This window comes from Scyliorhinus canicula, chromosome 11 (assembly GCF_902713615.1).
Source record: "Scyliorhinus canicula chromosome 11, sScyCan1.1, whole genome shotgun sequence".
Classification (NCBI taxonomy): Eukaryota; Metazoa; Chordata; class Chondrichthyes; order Carcharhiniformes; family Scyliorhinidae; genus Scyliorhinus; species Scyliorhinus canicula.
In genome coordinates this window covers 146237955-146261770 of record NC_052156.1, presented here as the reverse complement: position 1 = coordinate 146261770, position 23816 = coordinate 146237955, and the positions used below count along the sequence as shown (strand labels likewise).

Below are 23816 nucleotides of genomic sequence, written 5' to 3'. Positions count from 1 at the left end.
TTTTTCCTGGATGGTATCAAGTGTTGCTGGAGTTGCACTCATCCAGGCAAGTGGAGAGTATTGCCTCACATCCTAACTTGTGCCTTTTAGATGGTGGACAGGCTTTGGGGAGTCAGGAGTCTGCTCTTGTAGCCACAGTATTTATATGGCTGATGCAGTTCATTTTCTGCTTAATGGTAACTCCTGGGATGTTGGCTGGTAGGGGAATTCAGCGTTGGTAATTCAGCGTTGAATGTCAATGCTGGCGAATTGACCTTGAGGTGGTGGTTAGCTGCCTGCTCCGCTGGTGTGCGAACAACTCTCAGGCCAGGAAGCCTGCCACTCACCCAACCGTGATTGACCTAAGCCTGGCTCTATTCCCACATCCTGACTATTAACTACCCTCTGAAGTGACCTCACAAGTCACTCAGTTGACAAAGGCTAGCAGTTCACAAAGACTCACCATCACATTCACAGGGCTACTGGGGGTAGGCAATGAAATGTCAACCTTGCCAACATCTCGAGAATTAATAAATTTAAACATTGTAAAAAGCTGGAGTGGAAACAATGGAGGCACATCCATAGCAGCTTCAAATGAATAATGGTTGGATATTCAAAGCTAAACTTAGAAAGTTGAAGCCCATCAAGATTTATATTTATGCAGTATGTCTCTCTCTGAAACACTTCACAGACAAGACTGCTATGAACTGACCCAAATTGAAATTCATAAAATTAGGAATTTAAATCATATCAAAACTAAATAAATGTCTGTATGGCTTATTAACTCTTAATCCAAAAATGTTCAATTTAAATTACTGGATGATTCCAATTTTTACTGAGCAAAGATAAAAAGCAAGAACAGATTGCACAAGTGTATGGACCATGAGGGAAACATGCAACAGATTAGGGTGAAGCTATGATAAGAATTGCAGCAGGAGGGACCTGTACCTGAACTTCTATCAGTTCTGCAGCTTTTTGTTCTGGTTCAGGAATGTCTTGAAGATCCTCCATTTTGCTTGTCTGATCTGCAAACAGAGTCAAACATTCCATACATTATCTATTACTTCCTCCTCTCCCCAAATTGAGACACATTTTCACACAAATTGCAACTTCCTCTGCAATACTTGTGGTTATTGGATACTGTTGGCAGCAGGAAGTACCCAGCTTTCCGATCTGCGCCCACTGATGGGCATTACCATCTTGGAAAGTATGCCATTTGCCACATGACATGAGAAACATCCCAGTCTCGCCACCCAATGGATCCCAAAGACCAAGTTTCACTGTTAGTTGCTGACAGCTGCTTAGAGCTTGCCAAAAACCTACCTTGACGAAGGAGTCACATGGACTCGAAACGTTAACTCTGCTTCTCCCTCCGCTACCAGACCTGCTGAGTTTATCCAGCATTTTCTGTTTTTAATTTATGACTCACAACAGGGATTTGGCCTCTAACTTACATATGTAAGGGATCTGCAGCTTTAGACAGCTGTCAGCAGGGACTGACAAAAATAGCTGGATCAATAGTTCTATGAACAAAGGGCTGAGCAGGGCGCTGGAGGGTAGAGAGGGTCACTGGAGGGTGGGGAGGGGCAGGGTGCTGGAGGGCTTGAAGGGTCACTGGAGGGTGGGGAGGGGCAGGGTGCTGGAGGACAGGGAGGGTCACTGGAGGGTGGGGAGGGGCAGGGTGCTGGAGGACAGGGAGGGTCACTGGAGGGTGGGCAGGGTGCTGGAGGATAGGGAGGGTCACTGGAGGGTGGGGAGGGGCAGGGTGCTGGAGGATAGGGAGGGTCACTGGAGGGTGGGGAGGGGCAGGGTGCTGGAGGACAGGGAGGGTCACTGGAGGGTGGGCAGGGGCAGGGTGCTGGAGGATAGGGAGGGTCACTGGGGGTGGGGAGGGGCAGGGTGCTGGAGGACAGGGAGGGTCACTGGAGGGTGATCAGGGGCAGGGTGCTGGAGGACAGGGAGGGTCACTGGAGGGTGGGGAGGGGCAGGGTGCTGGAGGATAGGGAGGGTCACTGGAGGGTGGGGAGGGGCAGGGTGCTGGAGGACAGGGAGGGTCACTGGAGGGTGGGCAGGGGCAGGGTGCTGGAGGATAGGGAGGGTCACTGGAGGGTGGGGAGGGGCAGGGTGCTGGAGGACAGGGAGGGTCACTGGAGGGTGATCAGGGGCAGGGTGCTGGAGGACAGGGAGGGTCACTGGAGGGTGATCAGGGGCAGGGTGCTGGAGGACAGGGTGGGTCACTGGAGGGTGATCAGGGGCAGGGTGCTGGAGGATAGGGAGGGTCACTGGAGGGTGGGGAGGGACTAAGTTGCACTGCTTCTGATCCTGTTTGCATACAGACTGCAGGATCCTTCCTACTTGCTCTTTCAGGGTGAATTAATCTGCTGGCCCGGAGTCTAATTCCTGTTCACTTCAATTAGACCTATTAACACAAGAGGTCAAATGAACTACCTAAGCAATTATTCTATCTCTCCTGTCCACTTTGACAATCCCTCACCAAGGTCCTCAATACCAGTTATGTGGAAATAAACATTTATCGGGGTGTTAGCTGTACTGACAACAAGTCTCTCGTGAACCATTTTTATTCTCTTTCAGACAAGCTGCTGATTATCATTCTACATTATTTTCCTTTCCTTTCAAAAGTATAATTGCCTTTAACAAATGTTTACATTCACCACAGAGTTGTCAATACTGGAGAATGGAACTCCTCGACAATGTTCAAGCAAACACGAGCACAGCACGTACAGTCTTGGTTAGATACAGGGTAAAGCTCCTGCTACACTGTTCCAACAACACCCCCAGAGCAAGTACATCACAATTAGATTCAGAATAAAGTTCTGTCAGTTGAACTCAACAATAAACCTCACGCAAAGTCTTGGAAGGGAAACCTTACTGTGTCAACATGGCTGCTTACGTTTCCCACACCTACCTCTAGTTGCCTCTCTGGAAGAGATTGTTAGTTTAGTACTAAATTAACAGTTTTGTACTTTGGGATCATGTTATGCAGGGGCAGATTCTGCCTGTCTAAATTTATTTAATGTAGAAGTCTTGCAGCCAACAGTCTAGACAGGGTCTGGGGCTGGTTCTGGAATCAGATCCTAACGTGTATGAGTCAGAGTGCTACTATCCCCTCCACCGAGTAAGAGGTGATCTTCAATCCAGTAGAGGACAAAGATAATTGGAAAAAAAATCTAGAGAAGAAATGAAGGGAATCTTTTTTTCACACAATGAATTAATATGATCTGGAATGCACTGCTTGAAAAGCTGGAGAAATCAGATTCAAAAGGGAATGTGAAAAGGAAATGGGTGCAGGGCAATGAGGAAAAAGTAGAATAGTGGGGCTAACTAGATGGCTCTTTCACAGCGTTAGCACAGATGTGATGGACTGAATGGCCTCCTGCACTGTTTCATTGAATGAATCTATCAATGACTGGGGGAGGTCCTGAGCTGATGAAGTTTGAACAATGCATCTTCCCCCAGGATCTGTAAAGTATGCATCAAGATTCTGGGTGACCAGTTGGTACCTCCAATGAAATAAAATAACATCTGATTCAATACCTATCCTAGAAGACCTCCGATCGCATCGCTTATAGGTAATCTGAGGTCTGCTGTTTGTGAGATTTATTTTTGTTCAGCTGCTCCCTTGGCAGAATTGGTGGAACGAGCCAAATAGTCTACTCCTGTTCTTAATTTTCCTAGCCCAGGGTCAATCGAAGGGCAACCAGAATAAGTATAAATCTTGAGCTCATGACTGTTTTCCTTTTGCACCTCTAAAAATGTCTGACACACAAAATCTATGTGGAAATGATGCTGTCATATTTCCTATCCACAACTATCAACCTTTTTCTTCAAGCACAGTTAATACCTTCTCCAATTCTGTTTAATCACCATCCATTACCTGTGCTTCCAGGTGAAATGTCTTCAGACTGGTCTAGTGCTATGATGTCCAATGATTTGCCGTCAGTGTCTCCAACCTAAACAGAAAAGGACAGAAGCACAGGCCATACGTGATGTCAGTGCTTTTACATAGAACATAGAACATAGAACGATACAGCGCAGTACAGGCCCTTCGGCCCTCGATGTTGCACCGACATGGAAAAAAAAAAACGAAAGGCCATCTAACTACACTATGCCCTTATCATCCATATGCTTATCCAATAAATTTTTAAATGCCCTCAATGTTGGCGAGTTCACTACTGTTGCAGGTAGGGCATTCCACGGCCTCACCACTCTTTGCGTAAAAAACCCACCTCTGACCTCTGTCCTATATCTATTACCCCTCAATTTAAGGCTATGTCCCCTCGTGCTAGCCACCTCCATCCGCGGGAGAAGGCTCTCGCTGTCCACCCTATCTAACCCTCTGATCATTTTGTATGCCTCTATTAAGTCACCTCTTAACCTTCTTCTCTCTAACGAAAACAACCTCAAGTCCATCAGCCTTTCCTCATAAGATTTTCCCTCCATACCAGGCAACATCCTGGTAAATCTCATCTGCACCCGTTCCAAAGCTTCCACGTCCTTCCTATAATGAGGCGACCAGAACTGTACGCAATACTCCAAATGCGGCCGTACCAGAGTTTGGTACAGCTGCATCATGACCTCATGGCTCCGGAACTCAATCCCTCTACCAATAAAGGCCAACACACCATAGGCCTTCTTCACAACCCTATCAACCTGGGTGGCAACTTTCAGGGATCTATGTACATGGACACCGAGATCCCTCTGCTCATCCACACTACCAAGAATTTTACCATTAGCCAAATATTCCGCATTCCTGTTATTCTTTCCAAAGTGAATCACCTCACACTTCTCCACATTAAACTCCATTTGCCACCTCTCAGCCCAGCTCTGCAGCTTATCTATGTCCCTCTGTAACCTGCAACATCCTTCCGCACTGTCTACAACTCCACCGACTTTAGTGTCGTCTGCAAATTTACTCACCCATCCTTCTGCGCCCTCCTCTAGGTCATTTATAAAAATGACAAACAGCAACGGCCCCAGAACAGATCCTTGTGGTACGCCACTCGTAACTGAACTCCATTCTGAACATTTCCCATCAACTACCACTCTCTGTCTTCTTTCAACTAGCCAATTTCTGATCCACATCTCTAAATCACCCTCAATCCCCAGCCTCCGTATTTTCTGCAATAGCCGACCGTGGGGAACCTTATCAAACGCTTTACTGAAATCCATATACACCACATCAACTGCTCTACCCTCGTCTACCTGTTCAGTCACCTTCTCAAAGAACTCGATAAGGTTCGTGAGGCATGACCTACCCTTCACAAAACCATGCTGACTATCCCTAATCATATTATTCCTATCTAGATGATTATAAATCGTATCTTTTATAATCCTCTCCAAGACTTTACCCACCACAGACGTTAGGCTCACCGGCCTATAGTTACCGGGGTTATCTCTACTCCCCTTCTTGAACAAAGGGACCACATTTGCTATCCTCCAGTCCTCTGGCACTATTCCTGTAGCCAATGATGACCTAAAAATCAAAGCCAAAGGCTCAGCAATCTCTTCCCTGGCTTCCCAGAGAATCCTAGGATAAATCCCATCCGGCCCCGGGGACTTATCTATTTTCACCTTGTCCAGAATTGCCAACACTTCTTCCCTACGCACCTCAATGCCATCTATTCTAATAGCCTGGGTCTCAGCATTCTCCTCCACAATATTATCTTTTTCTTGAGTGAATACTGACGAAAAGTATTCATTTAGTATCTCGCTTACCTCCTCAGCCTCCACACACAACTTCCCACCACTGTCCTTGACTGGCCCTACTCTTACCCTAGTCATTCTTTTATTCCTGACATACCTATAGAAAGCTTTTGGGTTTTCCTTGATCCTACCTGCCAAAGACTTCTCATGTCCCCTCCTTGCTCGTCTCAGCTCTCTCTTTATATCCTTCCTCGCTTCCTTGTAACTATCAAGCGCCCCAACTGAAACTTCACGCCTCATCTTCACATAGGCCTCCTTCTTCCTCTTAACAAGAGATTCCACTTCTTTGGTAAACCACGGTTCCCTCGCTCGACCCCTTCCTCCCTGCCTGACTGGTACGTACTTATCAAGAACATGCAATAGCTGTTCCTTGAACAAGCTCCACATATCCAGTGTGCCCAACCCTTGCAGCCTACTTCTCCAACCAACACATCCTAAGTCATGTCTAATGGCATCATAATTGCCCTTCCCCCAGCTATAACTCTTGCTCTGCGGGGTATACTTATCCCTTTCCATCACTAACGTAAAGGTCACCGAATTGTGGTCACTGTCTCCAAAGTGTTCACCTACCTCCAGATCTAACACCTGGCCTGGTTCATTACCCAAAACCAAATCCAAAGTGGCCTCACCTCTTGTTGGCCTGTCAACATATTGTGTCAGGAAACCCTCCTGCACACATTGTACAAAGAACGACCCATCCAATGTACTCGAACTATATCTTTTCCAGTCAATATTAGGAAAGTTAAAGTCTCCCATAACAACTACCCTGTTACTTTCGCTCTTTTCCAGAATCATCTTCGCCATCCTTTCCTCTACATCTCTAGAACTATTAGGTGGCCTATAGAAAACTCCCAACAGGGTGACCTCTCCTTTCCTGTTTCTAACCTCAGCCCATACTACCTCGGAAGAAGAGTCCCCATCTTGCATCCTTTCTACCACCGTAATACTGTCCTTGACTAGCAGCGCCACACCTCCCCCTCTTTTGCCCCCTTCTCTGACCTTACTAAAGCACCTAAACCCCGGAACCTGCAACAACCATTCCTGTCCCTGCTCTATCCATGTCTCTGAAATGGCCACAACATCGAAGTCCCAGGTACCAACCCATGCTGCCAGTTCCCCTACCTTATTTCGTATACTCCTGGCATTGAAATAGACACACTTCAAACCACAGACCTGAACACTGCCGCCCTCCTGCGAAGTCAAAACTGTGCTCCTGACCTCTCTACTCTCAATCTCTCGCACCCCAAAACTACAATCCAGGTTCCCATGCCCCTGCTGAATTAGTTTAAACCCCCCCAAAGAGTACTAACAAATCTCCCCCCCAGGATATTGGTGCCCCTCAGGTTCAGATGTAGACCATCCTGTCTATAGAGGTCCCACCTTCCCCAGAAAGAGCCCCAGTTATCCAGAAATCTGAATCCCTCCCGCCTGCACCATCCCTGTAGCCACGTGTTTAATTGCTCTCTCTCCCTATTCCTCATCTCACTATCACGTGGCACGGGCAACAACCCAGAGATAACAACTCTGTTTGTTCTCGCTCTGAGCTTCCATCCTAGCTCCCTAAAGGCCTGCCTGACATCCTTGTCCCCTTTCCTACCTATGTCGTTAGTGCCAATGTGGACTACGACTTGGGGCTGCTCCCCCTCCCCCTTAAGGACCCGGAAAACACGATCCGAGACATCACGTACCCTTGCACCTGGGAGGCAACATACCAAACGTGAGTCTCTCTCGCTCCCACAAAATCTCCTATCTGTGCCCCTGACTATTGAGTCCCCAATTACTAATGTTCTACTCCTTTCCCCCCTTCCCTTCTGAGCAACAGGGACAGACTCCGTGCCAGAGGCCCGTACCCCATGGCTTACCGCTGGTAAGTCGTCCCCCCCACAAGTATCCAAAACGGTATACTTGTTACTCAGGGGAACGACCGCAGGGGGTCCCTGCACTGACTGCTTCTTCCCAGTCCCTCTTACAGTTACCCATCTATCTCCAGTCTTTGGTGTAACTACTTCCCTGAAGCTCCTATCTATGACCCCCTCTGCCTCCCGAATGATCCGAAGTTCATCCAGCTCAAGCTCCAGGTCCCTAACACGGTTTTTGAGGAGCTGGAGTTGGGTGCACTTCCCACAGATGAAATCAGCAGGGACACTGACGGCTTCCCTCACCTCAAACATTCTGCAGGAGGAGCATTGTACTGCCTTCCCTGACATCCCCTCTAGATTAAAAAAAAACAAGAAAAAGAAAAAGAAAGGAAGAGCTTACCTGATATTACCTCAAACCCTTATCCCGCTGAAAGGTAAGCAAATTTAAAGGCACTCACTCACCTTCACGACAGGCCCCTGCTCCCGCTTCCCAACCACCGTGGGGTGGGGGGGTTGGTTAGAGGAGGAGGTAGGGTGGGAAACACTCACAAAGTGTTTCGGGTTTAACTGTCACTTGCCAACAGCCCCTCCACAAACCACCTTCAACTTAGGCTGACCGCACTGCACGTATGCAAATTTCCCCAGAACAGCTGATCAGTAGCTCTGCTCTGCTGCCCTCTGCTGGTTGCTTGCCTTTACTCAAACTCCTTGGGTCTTCTTCGCAGGTTCACCTTCAACTTAGGCTGACCGCACTGCACGTATGCAAATTTCCCCAGAACAGCTGATCAGTAGCTCTGCTCTGCTGCCCTCTGCTGGTTGCTTGCCTTTACTCAAACTCCTTGGGTCTTCTTCGCAGGTTCACCTTCAACTTAGGCTGACCGCACTGCACGTATGCAAATTTCCCCAGAACAGCTGATCAGTAGCTCTGCTCTGCTGCCCTCTGCTGGTTCTTTGTGAAGAATGTGATGAATGTAGGAACTTTTTATAAAGGTTGTGTTGTAGTAATATTATTAAAAACCTAAGTTAAGGTATCCAGACTCTGTGTCTGCTAAACCTGCGATTAGGAGGTTGTAAAAGATGAGGTCTTGATTAATTGTACCCATTAATTGTTTACAAAGAGATGCCTAATGGGACTTTGTTATGATTGTTGGGGATTCCCTCGGAGAGTAGGTAATCTGTGGCAGAGTTTAGACTTAGGTAAGGCGGTCACGGGATATCTGAAATAAAGATGTACGGATGGGAAGCCAAGTCTGTAGCTAGCAGTTTTGGCTGAAGGAGCTTTTAATCTGACAAAGACAGAAGGATCTACAGGATGTTCCTGAAAGGGCACCTCTCTCTCTCTCTCCAAGCAGTCTTTCCAAGAAGGCTTTACATAAGAGTACAGCAAGTATCCCTGAGTTTGCTAACTTTATTTACAGTGGCCTTTGGCCTGTAATGGATTTTGCTTAATTGGAGATAGAGACATTAAGTTAGTAGTCAACGTGTTTCCTTTAATTAAAAAAATTGTTTAACTGTTAATTGAAAAGTTATTTTCTGTGATGTTAATGTGATCACTCGTGTGTTAATAATAACGTTTGTTTTGATATAAAAGATCCCCGTTTGTCAGTGGAATAATTCTTGGAGCAAAGAATTCTTTCCTCAGTTTTACAAATTGAAAATTATTGGGGTCTCCTGGTTTCCTGACATAAATTGGGGTCCAGTCCGGTGACGTGGATGCAACAGTAAAATCTAGTTTCCACCAACTTTAAAAAATTCCCCGAGGCCCTCAATCCTTAGACAACTTTGCTTGTGCTTTCTCTACCCTTGCAGCTGGTTCTCCACTTGGCATATGATCTGATATAAGAATACTAGAACCAAGAAGTTAGAACTATCACGGCTAAACAGACTAGAGGTCATCTCACTAGAAAAAAGAATGATGAGTGTTAACCGATCCTCGAGATTATGAAAAATATTGATAGCACAAGTTTAGAGGAAGATCAAAAATATCATAAACATAAGATAGTCATTAATAAATACAAAGAATTCAGAGTGGTGAGAATGTGGAACGTCCTACCAGAAGAAGACAAACAGTATTGATGCATTTAAGGGGAAGCTAGGTTAAATCCATTAAGGAGAAAGAATTGAAACGGTTAGACTGATAGGGTCAGAGGAACACCAAGACATGCCAACCACAGCGCCCAAGCGAGATCGCCCAACAGCACTGATCAGGGATTGAATCTAGAATCACCTGATCAATACAGCTGAGACCCATATTGAATGATATGTTCATCAATGGAGCCTTTGGTAGGGTTTAAGTAGTGCTGGTGAGTATGTTTCTGCATGTGAATGCATGTCAGTCTGTGCACAGACACAGATTATAAAACCATTTCAGCATATGATGCAGTAAAACACCTCCAATAGCCCTGTGCTAATAAGCTAAGACAGGTTCAACCAGCTGTAGTATTGGGCCAAGCTGAGCCATAGTCTCCTACTGAAAACCTATTAACTGTGGCATTAAAATTGGAAGGGACTCTGTTCCTGCACAGTATCCTTATCCTACACGCTGCACCAGGCAGCTCTTATTTTATATCATTGTTTTTTATTTGATGATTGGTGGGACTTTGGTTTGTTCTGATGTGGTGATGAGGCTTTATTGAAATGCATTTTCTTCCTGTGTTAACATACAAGTCAGTCTCCAAGAATTGGCACTGCAGTCTGGTACAACAATCCCACCATTCGCTTCTCATTTATATCCTAAGCTAATTGAGTGAAGCTAGGTTTAAACTTGGGGGTAACCTGAGGAACATCAGAAAACGTAAAGATGCAACAAGGCTGGCCAAAGCTCACCTGTTTCATACCCTAAATCTCCACTGAAATCCAACATTCTGCTACCTGATCTTTCCCTCAGCTGAGGGGGGACAGTACGTGGTAATCAGCAGGAGGTTTCCTTGTCCATATTTGACCTGGCGCCATGAGGCTTCGTGCGGTCCAGAGTTGATGTTCAGGATTCCCAGGGCAACACCCTCCCGACTGTATACCACTGTGCCACCACCTCTGCTGGGTTTGTCCTGCCAGTGGGACAGGACATACCCAGGAATGGTTATGGTGGTGTCTGGAATGTTAACTGAAAGGTACGATTCCGTGAGTATGACTACGTCAGGCTGATCCTCGACTAGTCTGTCAGACAGCTTTCCCAATTTTGGCACTAGCCCCCAGATATTAGTAAGGAGGGCTTTGTAGGGTCGACAGGGATGGGTTCACCATTCTCGCTTCTGATGCCTAGCTCGATGCCAGGTGGTCAGTCCAGTTTCATTCCTTTGTAGCGGGTGAATCCAACTGGGTGGCTTCGTACCTTTCGGATAACATTCCAGGCACCACTATCACCATTCCTGGGTATGTCCTGTCCCACTGGCAGGACAAACCCAGCAGAGGTGGTGGCACAGTGGTATACATTTCAGACGTCAGCTGAGAGTGAATCACATTGCTGTGGATCAGGAGTCACATGTCAGCCAGACCAGGTAAGGACGGTTTCTTTCCCTAAAGGATATTCGTGAACCAAATGGGTTATTACGACAATGGTTTCATAGTCATCATTAGACTTTTAATTCCAGATGTTGTATTGAGTTTATATTCCACCATCAACCATGGTGGGATTCAAACCCAGGTCCTCAGGGGTTACCCTACGTCTCTGGATTAATATACTCTCGTACTGCAACTCTCATTCAAAATGCCATCCCTCAGGCAGCACGGCGGCGCAGTGGTTAGCACTGCTGCCTCACGCCGCTGAGGTCCCAGGCCCTGGATCACGGTCCGTGTGAAGTTTGCACGTTCTCCCCATGTCTGCGTGGGTCTCACCCCCATAACCCAAAAGACTTGCAGGGTAGGTGGATTGGCCACACTAAATTGCCTTTAATTGGAAAGAAAATCGGATACTCTAAATTTTAAAAAAAATCCCATCCCTCTCGGACACTAACTCGCCCTAAAAATCTCATCCCTCATACTTTAACTCATCCTCGAAATTTCATCTCTCTCGTACTACAACTCACTCCATCTGAGGCCCCATCTACCCTATGTTGGACATAATAGATATCAGGGCTATTCAAGAAAACAGGGAGATTCTCCCTGGTGACCTGGTCAATATTTAAATCTGACCCAAAAATCACAAAGAAAATTAATTAGTCATTTATCTCACAATATAAGTTCTTTCTTTAGAGGTTTCCTGATCCATGTGCAGAACCTTGAGGAACCTATGTCTGCTCTTGAGAATGTTTAGAGTTCGCCCAACTGTACTGTCCATCAGACTGCCTGGAGCAGTGATGGCATCAGTGAGGCCAGGTACAGCTGATACTCCCAGTGAGGTGAACAGCAGGCCTCTGAAGACAAGAAGTTAAGTCTCATGTCTGTACCTGAATGCACCCCTGAATGTCCTGACCCAACTCTTCAGTCCCCTTCTGTTGTTCCAGTTCATTGATCCTGGCTCGCAGATGTTCTGTTGAAACATGAATGAGGAGTACTTCAGTTTTGGTTTCTGCTTTTGGTGACATTCTCCACCACTACATCTGATCAGTACACAGCAACAGGATAGAAAACAGTGGAAATAATTCCCGTTTACCCATAGATTTATAATCCTGCATAGACAGGGAATAAACCCCAGTTCTCTCTACCTGAAGAGACCAAATACTCCTAGTTCTGTATACCGAGGCAGGGAGGGGACTGGGGAATTACGGAAGATTAATTAAATAGTTGCAGCATAGAAGGAAGCTATTCTGTCCTATATACGTGCGCGTTCTCTGTAAGAGCAAGTCAGCTAGTCCTACACCCCAACACTTTCCCCATAATCCTGCAAATATTTTCTCTTTACATGTTTATTCAGTTCCCTTTCGAAAGCCACGATTGAATCACCCTTTTAAGGGTGTGCATTCCAGATTGTGACCGCTCACTGTTTCAAAAGGTTCTCACTCATGTCGCCTTTGATTTTGCTGCCAAACACTTTATATCTCAGCACTTTACTTCTTTATCCTTTTGTATATAGAATGAGAACAGATTTTGCTCTACCTACTTTGTCTGGGCCCCCTCATGACTTTTGAACACATCGAGCAAATCTTTTCTCAATCTTATCTAAAGAGTACAACACCAGCTTCGCCAACTTATCCACGTAACTGAGTCCTTCATTCGTGACATCATTGTCCTGAATATTTTCTCAAGCGCCTTCACATCCTTTCTAAAGTTCATTGTCCAGATTTGGACACATATCTCCAGTTGTGGTCAAATTCTCTTCTACTCCTTTTAGAAAAGTATTCTTTGTTTTATAGTATTTATTTTATAGCACATCTCCTCATTCTTCCAACCAAAATCTATCATTTTGCCCTTCGCTGCATTAAATTTCATCTGCCAAGCGTCCGTCCATTTCACCCATCTATCTGCGTCCCCTTGAAACCTATCACCACGGTCTCACAGTTCATAATACTTCCAAGTTTTGTGTCATCTGAAAATGTTGAAATTGTGCCCTGTACACTCGTGTGTGAGCAGTTAACATACGTCAAGATGAGAGGTTGCAGTAACTAGCCCAGTGAACATCACTGTATACCTTCCTCCGGACACTTTAGGAACTTTCAAGCGATTATTGGATAGGCACATGGGGCACACCAGAATGACAGGGAGTGGGATAGCTTGATCTTGATTTCAGACAAGGCTCGGCACAACATAGAGGCCCGAAGGGCCTGTTCTGTGCTGTAATGTTCTATGTTCTATGTAATCCCCAAAAGAGTCATTCACTACTACAGTGGGCAGCACAGTAGCACAAGTGGCGAGCACTGTTGGTTCACAACACCGGTCCCAGGTTTGATTCCTCGCTGGGTCACCAACATCAAAGATTCCATGGCACTATTAGAAGGACAGGGAACTCGCTCCGTGTCCTACCAACATACCTCCCTTAACCAGCAACAGCAAAATATAGATTAAATGGCCAACCATCTATTTTAAAAATATTTGGCCCCTTTTAAAACAAACCCACTTACCATTTTCAGTCTTGACCTCCTCATAGTCCACTGTCTTCCACAACAGGCTTCCCTTCTCCTCTTCTAGCTCTGCCAATCTGTTCTGCGATGCCACCTCCTGTTCCTCAGCAGCAGTCTGGGTAGTGGGAAGGGGGAGTTAGGGAGAATCAAAATCACAAATTGCTGAATGTGACAGTTCATCGTATTCCGGATCACAGGAACTTCTATAAAATGATTTAATTTTTGGGAATTGCACTATAAATTCTATGATCTATGATTAACTAAATATATTGCTCACAATCAATTGACAAATATCAGTTTTGTTTACATGTAAAATGTCACTCAAGTTATGTGAATGATGTCAAAAGCTTGCCTCATAGCACTATCTACTGGTTAGAACCTGAAACTGCACTGTTACAGGCAATTGGTTACACACAGGCTAGCAGTCATTGCCCATCCCTGATTGCCCTTGAGAAGGTGATGCTGAGCTACCTTCTTGAACAGCTGGAATCCATATTGGTCAGGACACTGGAGACAACTCCTCTGCTCTGCTTCGAAGTAGTGTCACAGAGTCACAATATAAAGTTTCATCCAAAGACAGCACATTCAACAGTGCAGTACTCCCTCAGTACTGCACTGGGGTCTCAGCCTTGATTTTTGAGCTCAAGCCCTGGATTGGGATTTGAATCATAACCTTGTGACTCGGAGGAGAAAATGCTGCCAACTGAGCCACGGCTGACATTACAGTAATAAAGCATATGGTTTGTCACTCATCTCTCAGTGCTACTAGATTACTGTACTGTAGAAACCATTTGCTTACTTGGCGGTTAAAATCAATAACCACTGAAATCCAACTATGTAAGCAGGACTAACTGGGATATTAGAAGTGGCACAGAGACAATTTATAAGATGCTTAAAGCTTAATCTCAGTCCTAAAATAGCAGCTCAGCTTCAGATTTGCAGCAGTATCACAAATATAGATCTTAATGTTATTGTTTTGAATCTTCATTACCTTACTTAATCCACAAGGGAATGGGTGAGTGAGTTGAGACTTTGCAGGGAGAGGCATAGGAACAAAGGAAACTAAATAAAGTATCAATACCTGTGAACTGTAGCGAGAACAACATATTAACTTGCAGAGAAGTCAAATCACTGTAAGCCAACAAGAGACTGAAAAATTTCTAAACATCAATGACCTAAAAAGATATGGGATAGTGTGGGGAAGAAAAGGCACGGTGGCACAGTGGCTAGCACCACTGCCTCATAGCGCCAGGGACCTAGTTCAATTATGGCCTTGGGTGACCATCTTGTGCGGAGTTTGCACTTTCTCCCAGTGTCTGCGTGGGTTTCTTCCGGGTGCTCAGGTTTCCTCCCAGAGTCCAAAGATGTGTAGGTTGCGTGGATCAGCCATGCCCTTTAGTGTCCAAGGATGTGCAGGTTAGGTTACAGGGATAGGGCGGCTAGAGTGCTCTTTTAGAGGGTCGGTGCAGACACGATGTGCCGAATGGCCTCCTTCTGCATTGTAGGAATTCTATGATTCTAAGTTGATGATCAGCCTTGATCGTTTTAAATGGTTGAGCAGGCTCAATCGGCTGAATGGTCTACTCCTGCTCCTAACACTAAACCGCACTAGAGCATGATATTGATACACAGCAGAGCTTTGGAATTTTCAGCCCTGGTCTCTCCTGCATTTGCTGGGTTCAGTTGGGGTGCTGCAGCCTGTCTGGGTTTCCATCCTTGGCCACTTAATCCATTGGCCCCTGTTGGACAGAGCTTATGTGTGGATATTAGGGACGGCTAGGACCATACTCAGCTGTGTTGCTTAAGGTAATTGAACACAGTCTAGGCCCACACAGGAAGAGGGTGAGATGTCAGAGGTGACATGGATTGTACCCCGTTGAGCCTCCGGGTCCTCAGGAGGGAAAATAACTGGATGAGTGTGGGCATGAACTCACTCTTAGAGGAGATTCCAATGACATCACAAACCATTGGGACTGCACCGACCCTCTGAAGGAGCATCCCACCTAGGCCCACTCCCCTGCAGTATTCCCATAACCCCGCCTAACATGCACATCTTTGGACACTAAGGGGCAATTTACCATGGCCAATTCACCTAACCCTCACATCTTTGGAATGTGGGAGGAAACCAGAGCACCAGCTCAGTGTTGTTGATTGTCTGTTGCGCTGAAGGGGGATAGCACAAAGTAGAGCAAAATCAGAAGGAGGAAGGTATAAAGGGATGGAAGGATAGACAGAATGGGATTCAAACAATCTCTGCAGCCCAGTCCACTTCCACTGAGTTGTCTGCATGCCATACACAAGTTTCAAATAAAACCATGAGCAGCTCCTGAACCTCTGCTGTGCCGATCTTGATCTGGTTGGTGTGCGAGGGCAACACATATTAATGCTGCAGACTTCACCAGTCAGTGAGTCGATTTTGTTTCTGCCCATCCACCCCACTTACAGAAATAGTTCTCTAACCTGCAGTTCCTGGACTTTCTCTTCAAGCTCTTGGACTCTGACAGATGTCTCCCTTTCAGATGTTAGTTCAGGTTCGGATTGCTCACTGGCTTCAACCTTCCTCAGTCCATCTGCAGGAGTGAAAAAAAAGGTCTCCCTGAATTTTACATTCCTGTTTTGCCCTGAAGGCGCTAATTTGAAAAAAAATCAAAACATGAATTCAGGACTGATGTCACACAATTCTACTTCAAGCCACGTGGCCAACACATGGAAGCAGATTTCTGCCTAGGGCAGTGGAAACAAAATCCCACACAGCTGAGACCACACCTAAAATACTATTTACTATTTGTTTCCTCACCCAAGGCAGGATATACTTGCTCAGATTAAGTACAAAGAATGTTCAATGGACCAACTGTTGGGGTGGGAGGATATTTCTATGAGGAGACACGAGGAGGTTAAACCTGCATTCCCTAGGGTTTAAAAGAATTAGAACTGATCAAATTTGTATCAATAAAATTATTAAGGAGTTTGGCAGTAGATGCAAAGATGTTCACCTTGGCTAGGGAGTCTAAAACAGGAGGTAATAGTCTCAAAGTAGAGGGTCAGCCATTTAGAACGGAGATATAAGAAATGTCTTCATTTAAAAGGTTGTGCATCTTAGCAACTCAGTACCCAGGAGATATGGATGCTCAGTTATTGAGTATATTTCAAGACAGAGATCTATATATTTTAGGTACCACAAGAATTTTAGAATATGGGGAAAGTACAGGAAGGTCTAGTTAAGATATAACAGCTATGGTCTTACTGAATTTTGGAGCAGTTTTAAAGAATGGAATGGCCTGCTCCTGCTTATATCTTTTATATTTTCATGTTCTAATAAATTATTGGCTGTTTAGTTAGACCTCAACTGGTGTACTGTCTTAAATTCTGGATACCACAATTAAGGAAGGCCTTGAGAGGATTTACTAGCATGGTACCAGGATGAGGAACTTCAGTAATGCTGAGAAACTATATAATGATCTCCACTGCGCATGCATCCAACCACGTTGTACCTCCTCTGGGATTGTTTGGTAGGACAGTACAGAGGGAGATTTACTCTTAGCTAACCGGTGCTGTACCTGCCCTGGTAGCAATCAATGTTGAAATTGGTGCTTATTTTCCAGCATTGCTAACATTAACAAATGTGTCAGTTGTTAAAAAAAAAAAAAAAATATATATATATATATATATATATATATATACACATATAAAAAGACTGGTATCACCTACTCTGGTAGCACCCCTCCTACTCTTTTCAGTCCTGTTGGATTCCTATAATCAAGGCCTGAATCTTTACTTGCAATTCTCAATGAGTTATTGAAAAATTTCAAGTCTAAAATAATTAACGGATTAAAAAGGGAGTTTGTTTGATTTCGGTATCTTTTATGAAGATGTATTCTGACTACCTGTTTGAAGGAAAGTTATCTAATATAGAACATATATAGTGATACACCAATACCAAGACTGAATGAAGCATTTTCGTGGTCAATAATCAAGGGTTTATCTTTCAAGCTATGAAGTCCTTTCTATCAGCACCCAATCAATTTTAGACTTCTGCTGATATTACGTTTCCGACTATTTGTACTACTTTCAAACTTTCTGGTCATATTTATTTAATTGCAAATAAATTACACGTTAAGTCTGTAAAATCAGGTCTGTGATTAACAACCACAATGTAATTTTGTTTACATAGAATTTACAGTGCAGAAGGAGGCCATTCGGCCCATCGAGTCTGCACCGGCTCTTGGAAAGAGCATCCTACCCAAGGTCAACACCTCCACCCTATCCCCATAACCCAGTAACCCCATCCAACACTAAGGAAAATTTTGGATACTAAGGGCAATTTAGCATGGCCAATCCACCTAACCTGCACATCTTTGGACTGTGGGAGGAAACCGGAGTACCCGGAGGAAACCCACGCACACACGGGGAGGATGTGCAGACTCCGCACAGACAGTGACCCAAGCCGGAATCGAACCTGGGACCCTGGAGCTGTGAAGCGATTGTGCTATCCACAATGCTACCGTGCTGCCCCTGTTTGACATGAAATCCTAAAAACAAATGAGAGGCAAAATAGGATCAATGTTAACCCTCAGAGCAAGCGCCATTGGAATGGGAGGTTACTGGAAAGATCAGGAGATCCTCTGTTAAATCACTGATCAGGAAACATAGTCAATAAATACTGAAACATAGTGATCATTCTCTTTGAGAAGTTGGCTTTCAAACCTTGCAACTTCTTTATTTCATCAGTCAGCGTTTTGCACATTCTCTCTTGGTCTTCCATCACACTCTGCTGCTGCTGCTTTTGTGCTGTCAGATCAGTACAGGAAGATTGTGCATCTTGCAGTGCCTGTTGCAACTGTGTGACAGCACAATTCTTCTCCGCTAACTCGGTCTCGTATTTCTCAGTCACCTCGCTCAGCCGTGTCTCAGCTGACAGTCTCTCCAATCCTAGCGTAGTTTGTAAAACAGCAATGTTGCTCTCTGCCTCTTGCAACGCTTCCCTAAGGAGCTGTAGAACAAAAGCAGGTAAAATATTGAATGGTTGCTTGAAAAACGCCGGATAAGGATATTACGGTGTCCCATCTTCTGCAGGCGCATACTGATCGGAGAATAAGAACGGTGTAACGTAACCCCAAAGTCCATTTAGTTTACAATTATTGTGGTAACAATACAATTCAATAGAAAGAATTGACTAATCACAGTAATCAATCCCCATCGATTAGTCTACCAACAGACCCAGACATGAGGAAAACACCAGTGGTGGAGAGCTTTGGGATACATTGGTCCAGAGTTACCCACTCTTCCCGAGCTTGCTCCACTTACCTCACAGTATGTCTCAAAGTACCCATATACTGTATCAAAAATATATTATTTTGAATGCTATCAAATTTGCATTTGAAGGCGTCAACACTAACAGCTTTCCCATGGCCCCAGGATGCCTGTTTTAGACTGGCCACTCGTTCACTAAGTATTATTTCTGCACATTTGTTCTGCCTTCATCCAGTCTCATGGGAGACAGTCGCCCTCTGGCTACCACAACCGAGCGGCTGTGCCTTATGTGTGAGGCCCGATTGCGGGGATGGGCATCACAGCTGCTGAGGGTAACCCTGCCCTCACCCTGTGCGCCCCCCCCCTCCCCCCCCCCACATACACTTTCCATCACACGCTACTGGTTCATATACCCGTCCCGAGTGTTGCAACACTAAAGCCCATTGTAGAATCTCTTTTTGGTTAGTGAGGTTCTCTTGAGTTTACCCGAGAAATACTTTGGATGCAAAAGTTCTTGAGTTCTGCCTCTATCTTATCTGGTTTGGCCAATAGTCGTACACATTGAGCTTTATAAACGCTTGAACAATGGACTCCATAGGATCGACTACATTACCTGATTAGCGGGTTTGATTGGTCCTATCCTTGCAGCTACCATCCTTTGTTTTCGCTGATACATGGATAGCACTATCTTTACTGTTCCTCCCTTGGTTCTCTAAGCTCCAAACAAGATATATTGCATGCACTGCCTCATGCCTCCATCTTCCCCATTTTCCAGTTTCTTCCTAAATTTATATATTTTTTCATACGTCAAGAAAACTATGGAACTCCTTTCCTCTGTCTTCCCTTCTTACTAGGCTTTCAAAAGACAGGTTTTGTGACAAACACGTGATACAAAAATAATCAGGATCAGTAACAGTGACCCTGCATCTATTGGATTGTTGTAAAGTAGGAAACTTGTCATCCTTAACTGATTGTGTGACTGACGTAGTTCCCCATTAACGTGATGAACATTGAACTGCCCTCTTAAGTGTTTGAGCAAGCCACTAAGCTGTCAAGGCAACAAAATATGGGTAATAAACTGCCAAAGTAATGAGATTGTTTTCAAAAAACGACACTCCCTTATTCTTCTGCTGCACTTGCATCTTTTGTCCTACACCTTCACAATTTCACCCAAGTATCTCAATAAAAACAAGGAAAACAACAGTCATCTACATAAAGCCATAAGTTTCACATAAACGGGTGGTGATACCTGTTTGTCCCGGTCACTGTCATTCAGTTCCTGCTGTAACATTTCCACCACACGGGTCCGACCCAGCAGTGCCTCCTCCTTCTCTTCCAGATTTCTCTGTAATGATTTAACCGTCTGCAAATAAAACAAAATATACTTGAGCGGAAGGAATGATGAAACTTACACTCAAAATCCAAAGTAAAGGCAGAAAGTACTGGGACCACCTTAATCATAACAATGTCATGGAAGTGTCCCTTTAAGAAAAGTTTATTGTCTTATCACATGACTTCAATGATGCCATTTTGTGGGTGGAGATGAGCTGCGGCTGTGAGGTTTTTCAGTTTCATTTTTTTTGATTGCTGTGGATTCAAAGGGAGAAAGAAGCGTTTTTTTCCTGTCTTTCTATGTTTTCATTTTAAAGAATTGTTCCAGTAAAAAAGAAATATTCGTTATAGCTACCTGCTTTGGTAACTTAAAAGATATAATTTGCATTCCGGAAGGAGTTGAAATCTGCTGATGAGACGGGATCAGAATCTCGGGGAAAGCCAGTATCAATCAAGTAAGAATGCAGTGTGCTGGATCACGCCCTTGAAAAGGGTTTTGGTTTATTGGATTTTGTTTTTGAATTGGAACAGTTACAGGGGAATTCTTCAAGTGTTATACATAGATTACTGTAGCTGTGTGGTGTCTTTATGTTTGTAATTGATAAAAAGTCTGTTGTGTATTTATATACATGTTAACTAAGTTCTTAGAATAAAGCTTGTTTTGATTAAAGTGTCTCGGAAGACTGATGAATCATCACCTGAAGGGAAGGCTCTTGTGCTCATCCTAGCAAGATTCAACATAAAGGTTGTAGGTAGGTGGACCTCTTAATGTACAGAAAGTAAAATACGACAGAGAAACAGAAATTATTGCGAGCCCTCAGCAGGACAGCATCTCCTATGCACAAGAAAGACATGTGAGCATTTTGGCTGCAATGGTCCTTTGTCAAGACTGGAGGATATTACCAAGCAACAGTGTTTGAAGAGTAACAGAAAGGGAATTGAGAAAAACATGCAAACAATACACACATAGATACATGCATTTGCACACCCTGACACATGTGCTAGCAGGCACACCCGTGTACCATGCAGACATACAAGATGGGCAGCACGGTGGCAAGGTGGTTAGCACAATTGCTTCACAGCTCCTTAGTGTTGGGTGGGTTACTGGGTTATGGGGATAGGGTGGAGGTGTTGACCTTGGGTAGGGTGCTCTTTCCAAGATCCGGTGCAGACTCGATGGGCCAAATGGCTTCCTACTGCACTGTAAATTGTATGATTCTATATATGGATACCAGACACACATGAACAATGTAGGACACAAACAGACATATATGCTTCCACACACCAGTTAAAAGGACACATGCACATCATATTGAAGAGAAAAAAATTTGCTTCAAGCTTCTTTACAATCACTCTCATCGGGCCTATATCTTTGGTGGTTAGATGATCCAAACTGCACAGACTTGGCCTCACCACTGATCTGTGCCTTCCTCTAACTTGTTCTCAATATATTCCAAGAACTCAATCTGCCTTATTCATAATAAGGTTCATTCATCACATGCTTTCACAGTAAGATAAATGTCTGCAAAATAATTTGCAGCTTCTGCCATCAGACACCCTCCGCTTGCCTCAGAGCCAGAAGGTTTCGGGTTCACGTTGACTCGAGACATCGGCACAATCTCAGGTGATGTTTCAGTGCAGTAAACAGTGTCAAGCAAATGGCTTTCAGCCCAGACATTAAACCAACGCCCTGAGTGCCCACTCTATTGGGTACAAAAGTACAAAAGACACTATTTCAAAGAACAGCAGGGTTGTAATCCTCAGTGTCCTAGCTAATATTACATCATCAACCAATATCACTTAGGGACGGCACAGTGGTTAGTACCAGTGCCTCACAGCATCTCGGGCCTGGGTTAAAATCTGGACTTGGGTGACTGTGTGGGGTATGCACTTTCTCCCTGTGTTTGCGTGGGTTTCCTCCGGGTGCTCTGGTTTCCTCCCCCAGTCCAAAGATTTGCAGGTTAGGTGGATTGGCCATGCTAAATTGCCCCTTAGTATCCAACAGGTTGGGTGGGGTTACTGAGTTGTGGGGATGGGTGGGGCATGAGCCTAGTTAGGGTGCTCTTTCCGAGGGCCAGTGCGGACCCGGTGGGCCGAATGGTCTCCTCCTCCACTGTAGGGATTCTATTCTAAATAGATGATCTGGTCATTGTTGTTCCGAGGAGCTTACTGTGTGAAATTAGTCACCATGTTTCCTATATTCTAACAGTGACTACATTTCAAAAGCACTTCATTGGCTGCAAAGTCAGGTGGAGCATCCCAAGTTTGTGAAAGTACTATTCAAATGCAGGCTTGTTCTTACCAAGCCACACAAATTAGCGTTAACCCCATTTATAACATTGATAAATATTGTAAATAGAAGGCGACTGAGAACACCACTGACAATATTTTCTCAGACTGAGCACTTTTGATTCTTTTCTTCTGTCGTGCTGCCAATTCTCAATCTATTCAGAACATTTCCCATCTGACCCATCAGGTCTTTCCCTCCCGACCAGTGATCCATGATTAGTTTATTCATTACTATCCAGCAACACTTACTTGATGCAGATCTTTTTTTATCTCAGATCCCGATGCTAGCTGCATAAGCTCGTCCTCATGTTTCTGAATGTGCTCTTGGAATCGTGCGTCCTTTTCAAGAATGACCTCTTGAAGTGACTGGAGCTACAGTGACAAAACGTGAATACACAATTTGGGTTGTGGAAAGAGTCAGATACAGGTCCTTGCTCTCTGGAATCTATCTGTTGGACACCAAAGTTTTATGTAAAATTGGTTTGGATAATAAATTTTTGATTCTGTTTCCACACAACATTGCCTTGAATTCTGCAATAATTCACACCAAATTATCAGCCTTGTTTCCAAGGCTCACAAGATGACCAATAGCTGAAATGGAAAAGAACACACTTGGGCAGTATAAAAAGCTCTTCCCTGGAGAAAAAACCCTCTACCTGTCCTGTAACTGCCCTGGGAGTGTCTGATGTGACAGTGCAAAAGGGAGCTTTACTCTGCATCAACCAGATGTTGCACCTGTCCTGGGAGTGTTTGATGGGGACACTGTAGAGGGATCTTTACTCTGTATCTATCCAATGCTGTATCTGTCCTAGGAGTGTTTGGTAGGACAGGTCCAGAGCTTTACTTTGTATCTATCCGTGCTGTACTTGCCCTGTAAGTGTTTGTAGGGCAGTGCAGAGGGAGCTTTATTCTGTATCTACCCCGTGCTGTACCTGCCTTAGGAGTGTTTTGTAGGACAGTGTAAAGAGAGTTCGTCTCTACATCCGCTCCATGATGTACCTGCCCTGGCAATGTTTGGTAAGGCAGTATGGAGGAAGCTTTACACTGTATCTACACTGTGCTGTACCCACCCTGGAATGTTAGTAGAACATTGTAGGAGGAACTTTACTTTGTATCTACCCCATGCTGTACCTTCCCTGGGAGTGTTTGGTAGGGCAGTGTAGAGGGAGTTTTTCTCTGCATCTGCCCCATGCTGTACCTGCCCTGGGAGTGTTTGGTAGGGCAGTATAGAGGAAGTATTACTCTGTATCTACCCCGTGCTGTATCCGCCCTGGAGTGTTAGTAAGACAGTGTAGAAGAAGCTTTACTTCGTATCTACCCCATGCTGTACCTGCCCTGCGAGTGTTTGGGAGGGCAGTGTAGAGGGAATTTTCCTCTACATCTGCCC

General features: G+C 44.8%; 1 protein-coding gene across 5 annotated transcripts in view; it reads right to left on the bottom strand.

Annotated features, from left to right (window-relative positions):
* golgb1 (golgin B1) overlaps window positions 1-23816 on the bottom strand; it is an 82724-nt gene that overhangs the window by 43314 nt on the left and 15594 nt on the right. For all 5 annotated transcript variants that reach the window (XM_038811682.1, XM_038811684.1, XM_038811683.1 and 2 more), the window contains exons 6-13: window positions 22679-22801; window positions 20058-20171; window positions 18263-18548; window positions 16019-16128; window positions 13559-13673; window positions 11948-12030; window positions 3875-3950; window positions 928-1004 (exon numbers count right to left, since the gene is read on the bottom strand). In XM_038811682.1, the coding sequence (XP_038667610.1) occupies window positions 928-1004; window positions 3875-3950; window positions 11948-12030; window positions 13559-13673; window positions 16019-16128; window positions 18263-18548; window positions 20058-20171; window positions 22679-22801 (984 nt within the window). The remainder of the gene's footprint in view (window positions 1-927; window positions 1005-3874; window positions 3951-11947; window positions 12031-13558; window positions 13674-16018; window positions 16129-18262; window positions 18549-20057; window positions 20172-22678; window positions 22802-23816) is intronic.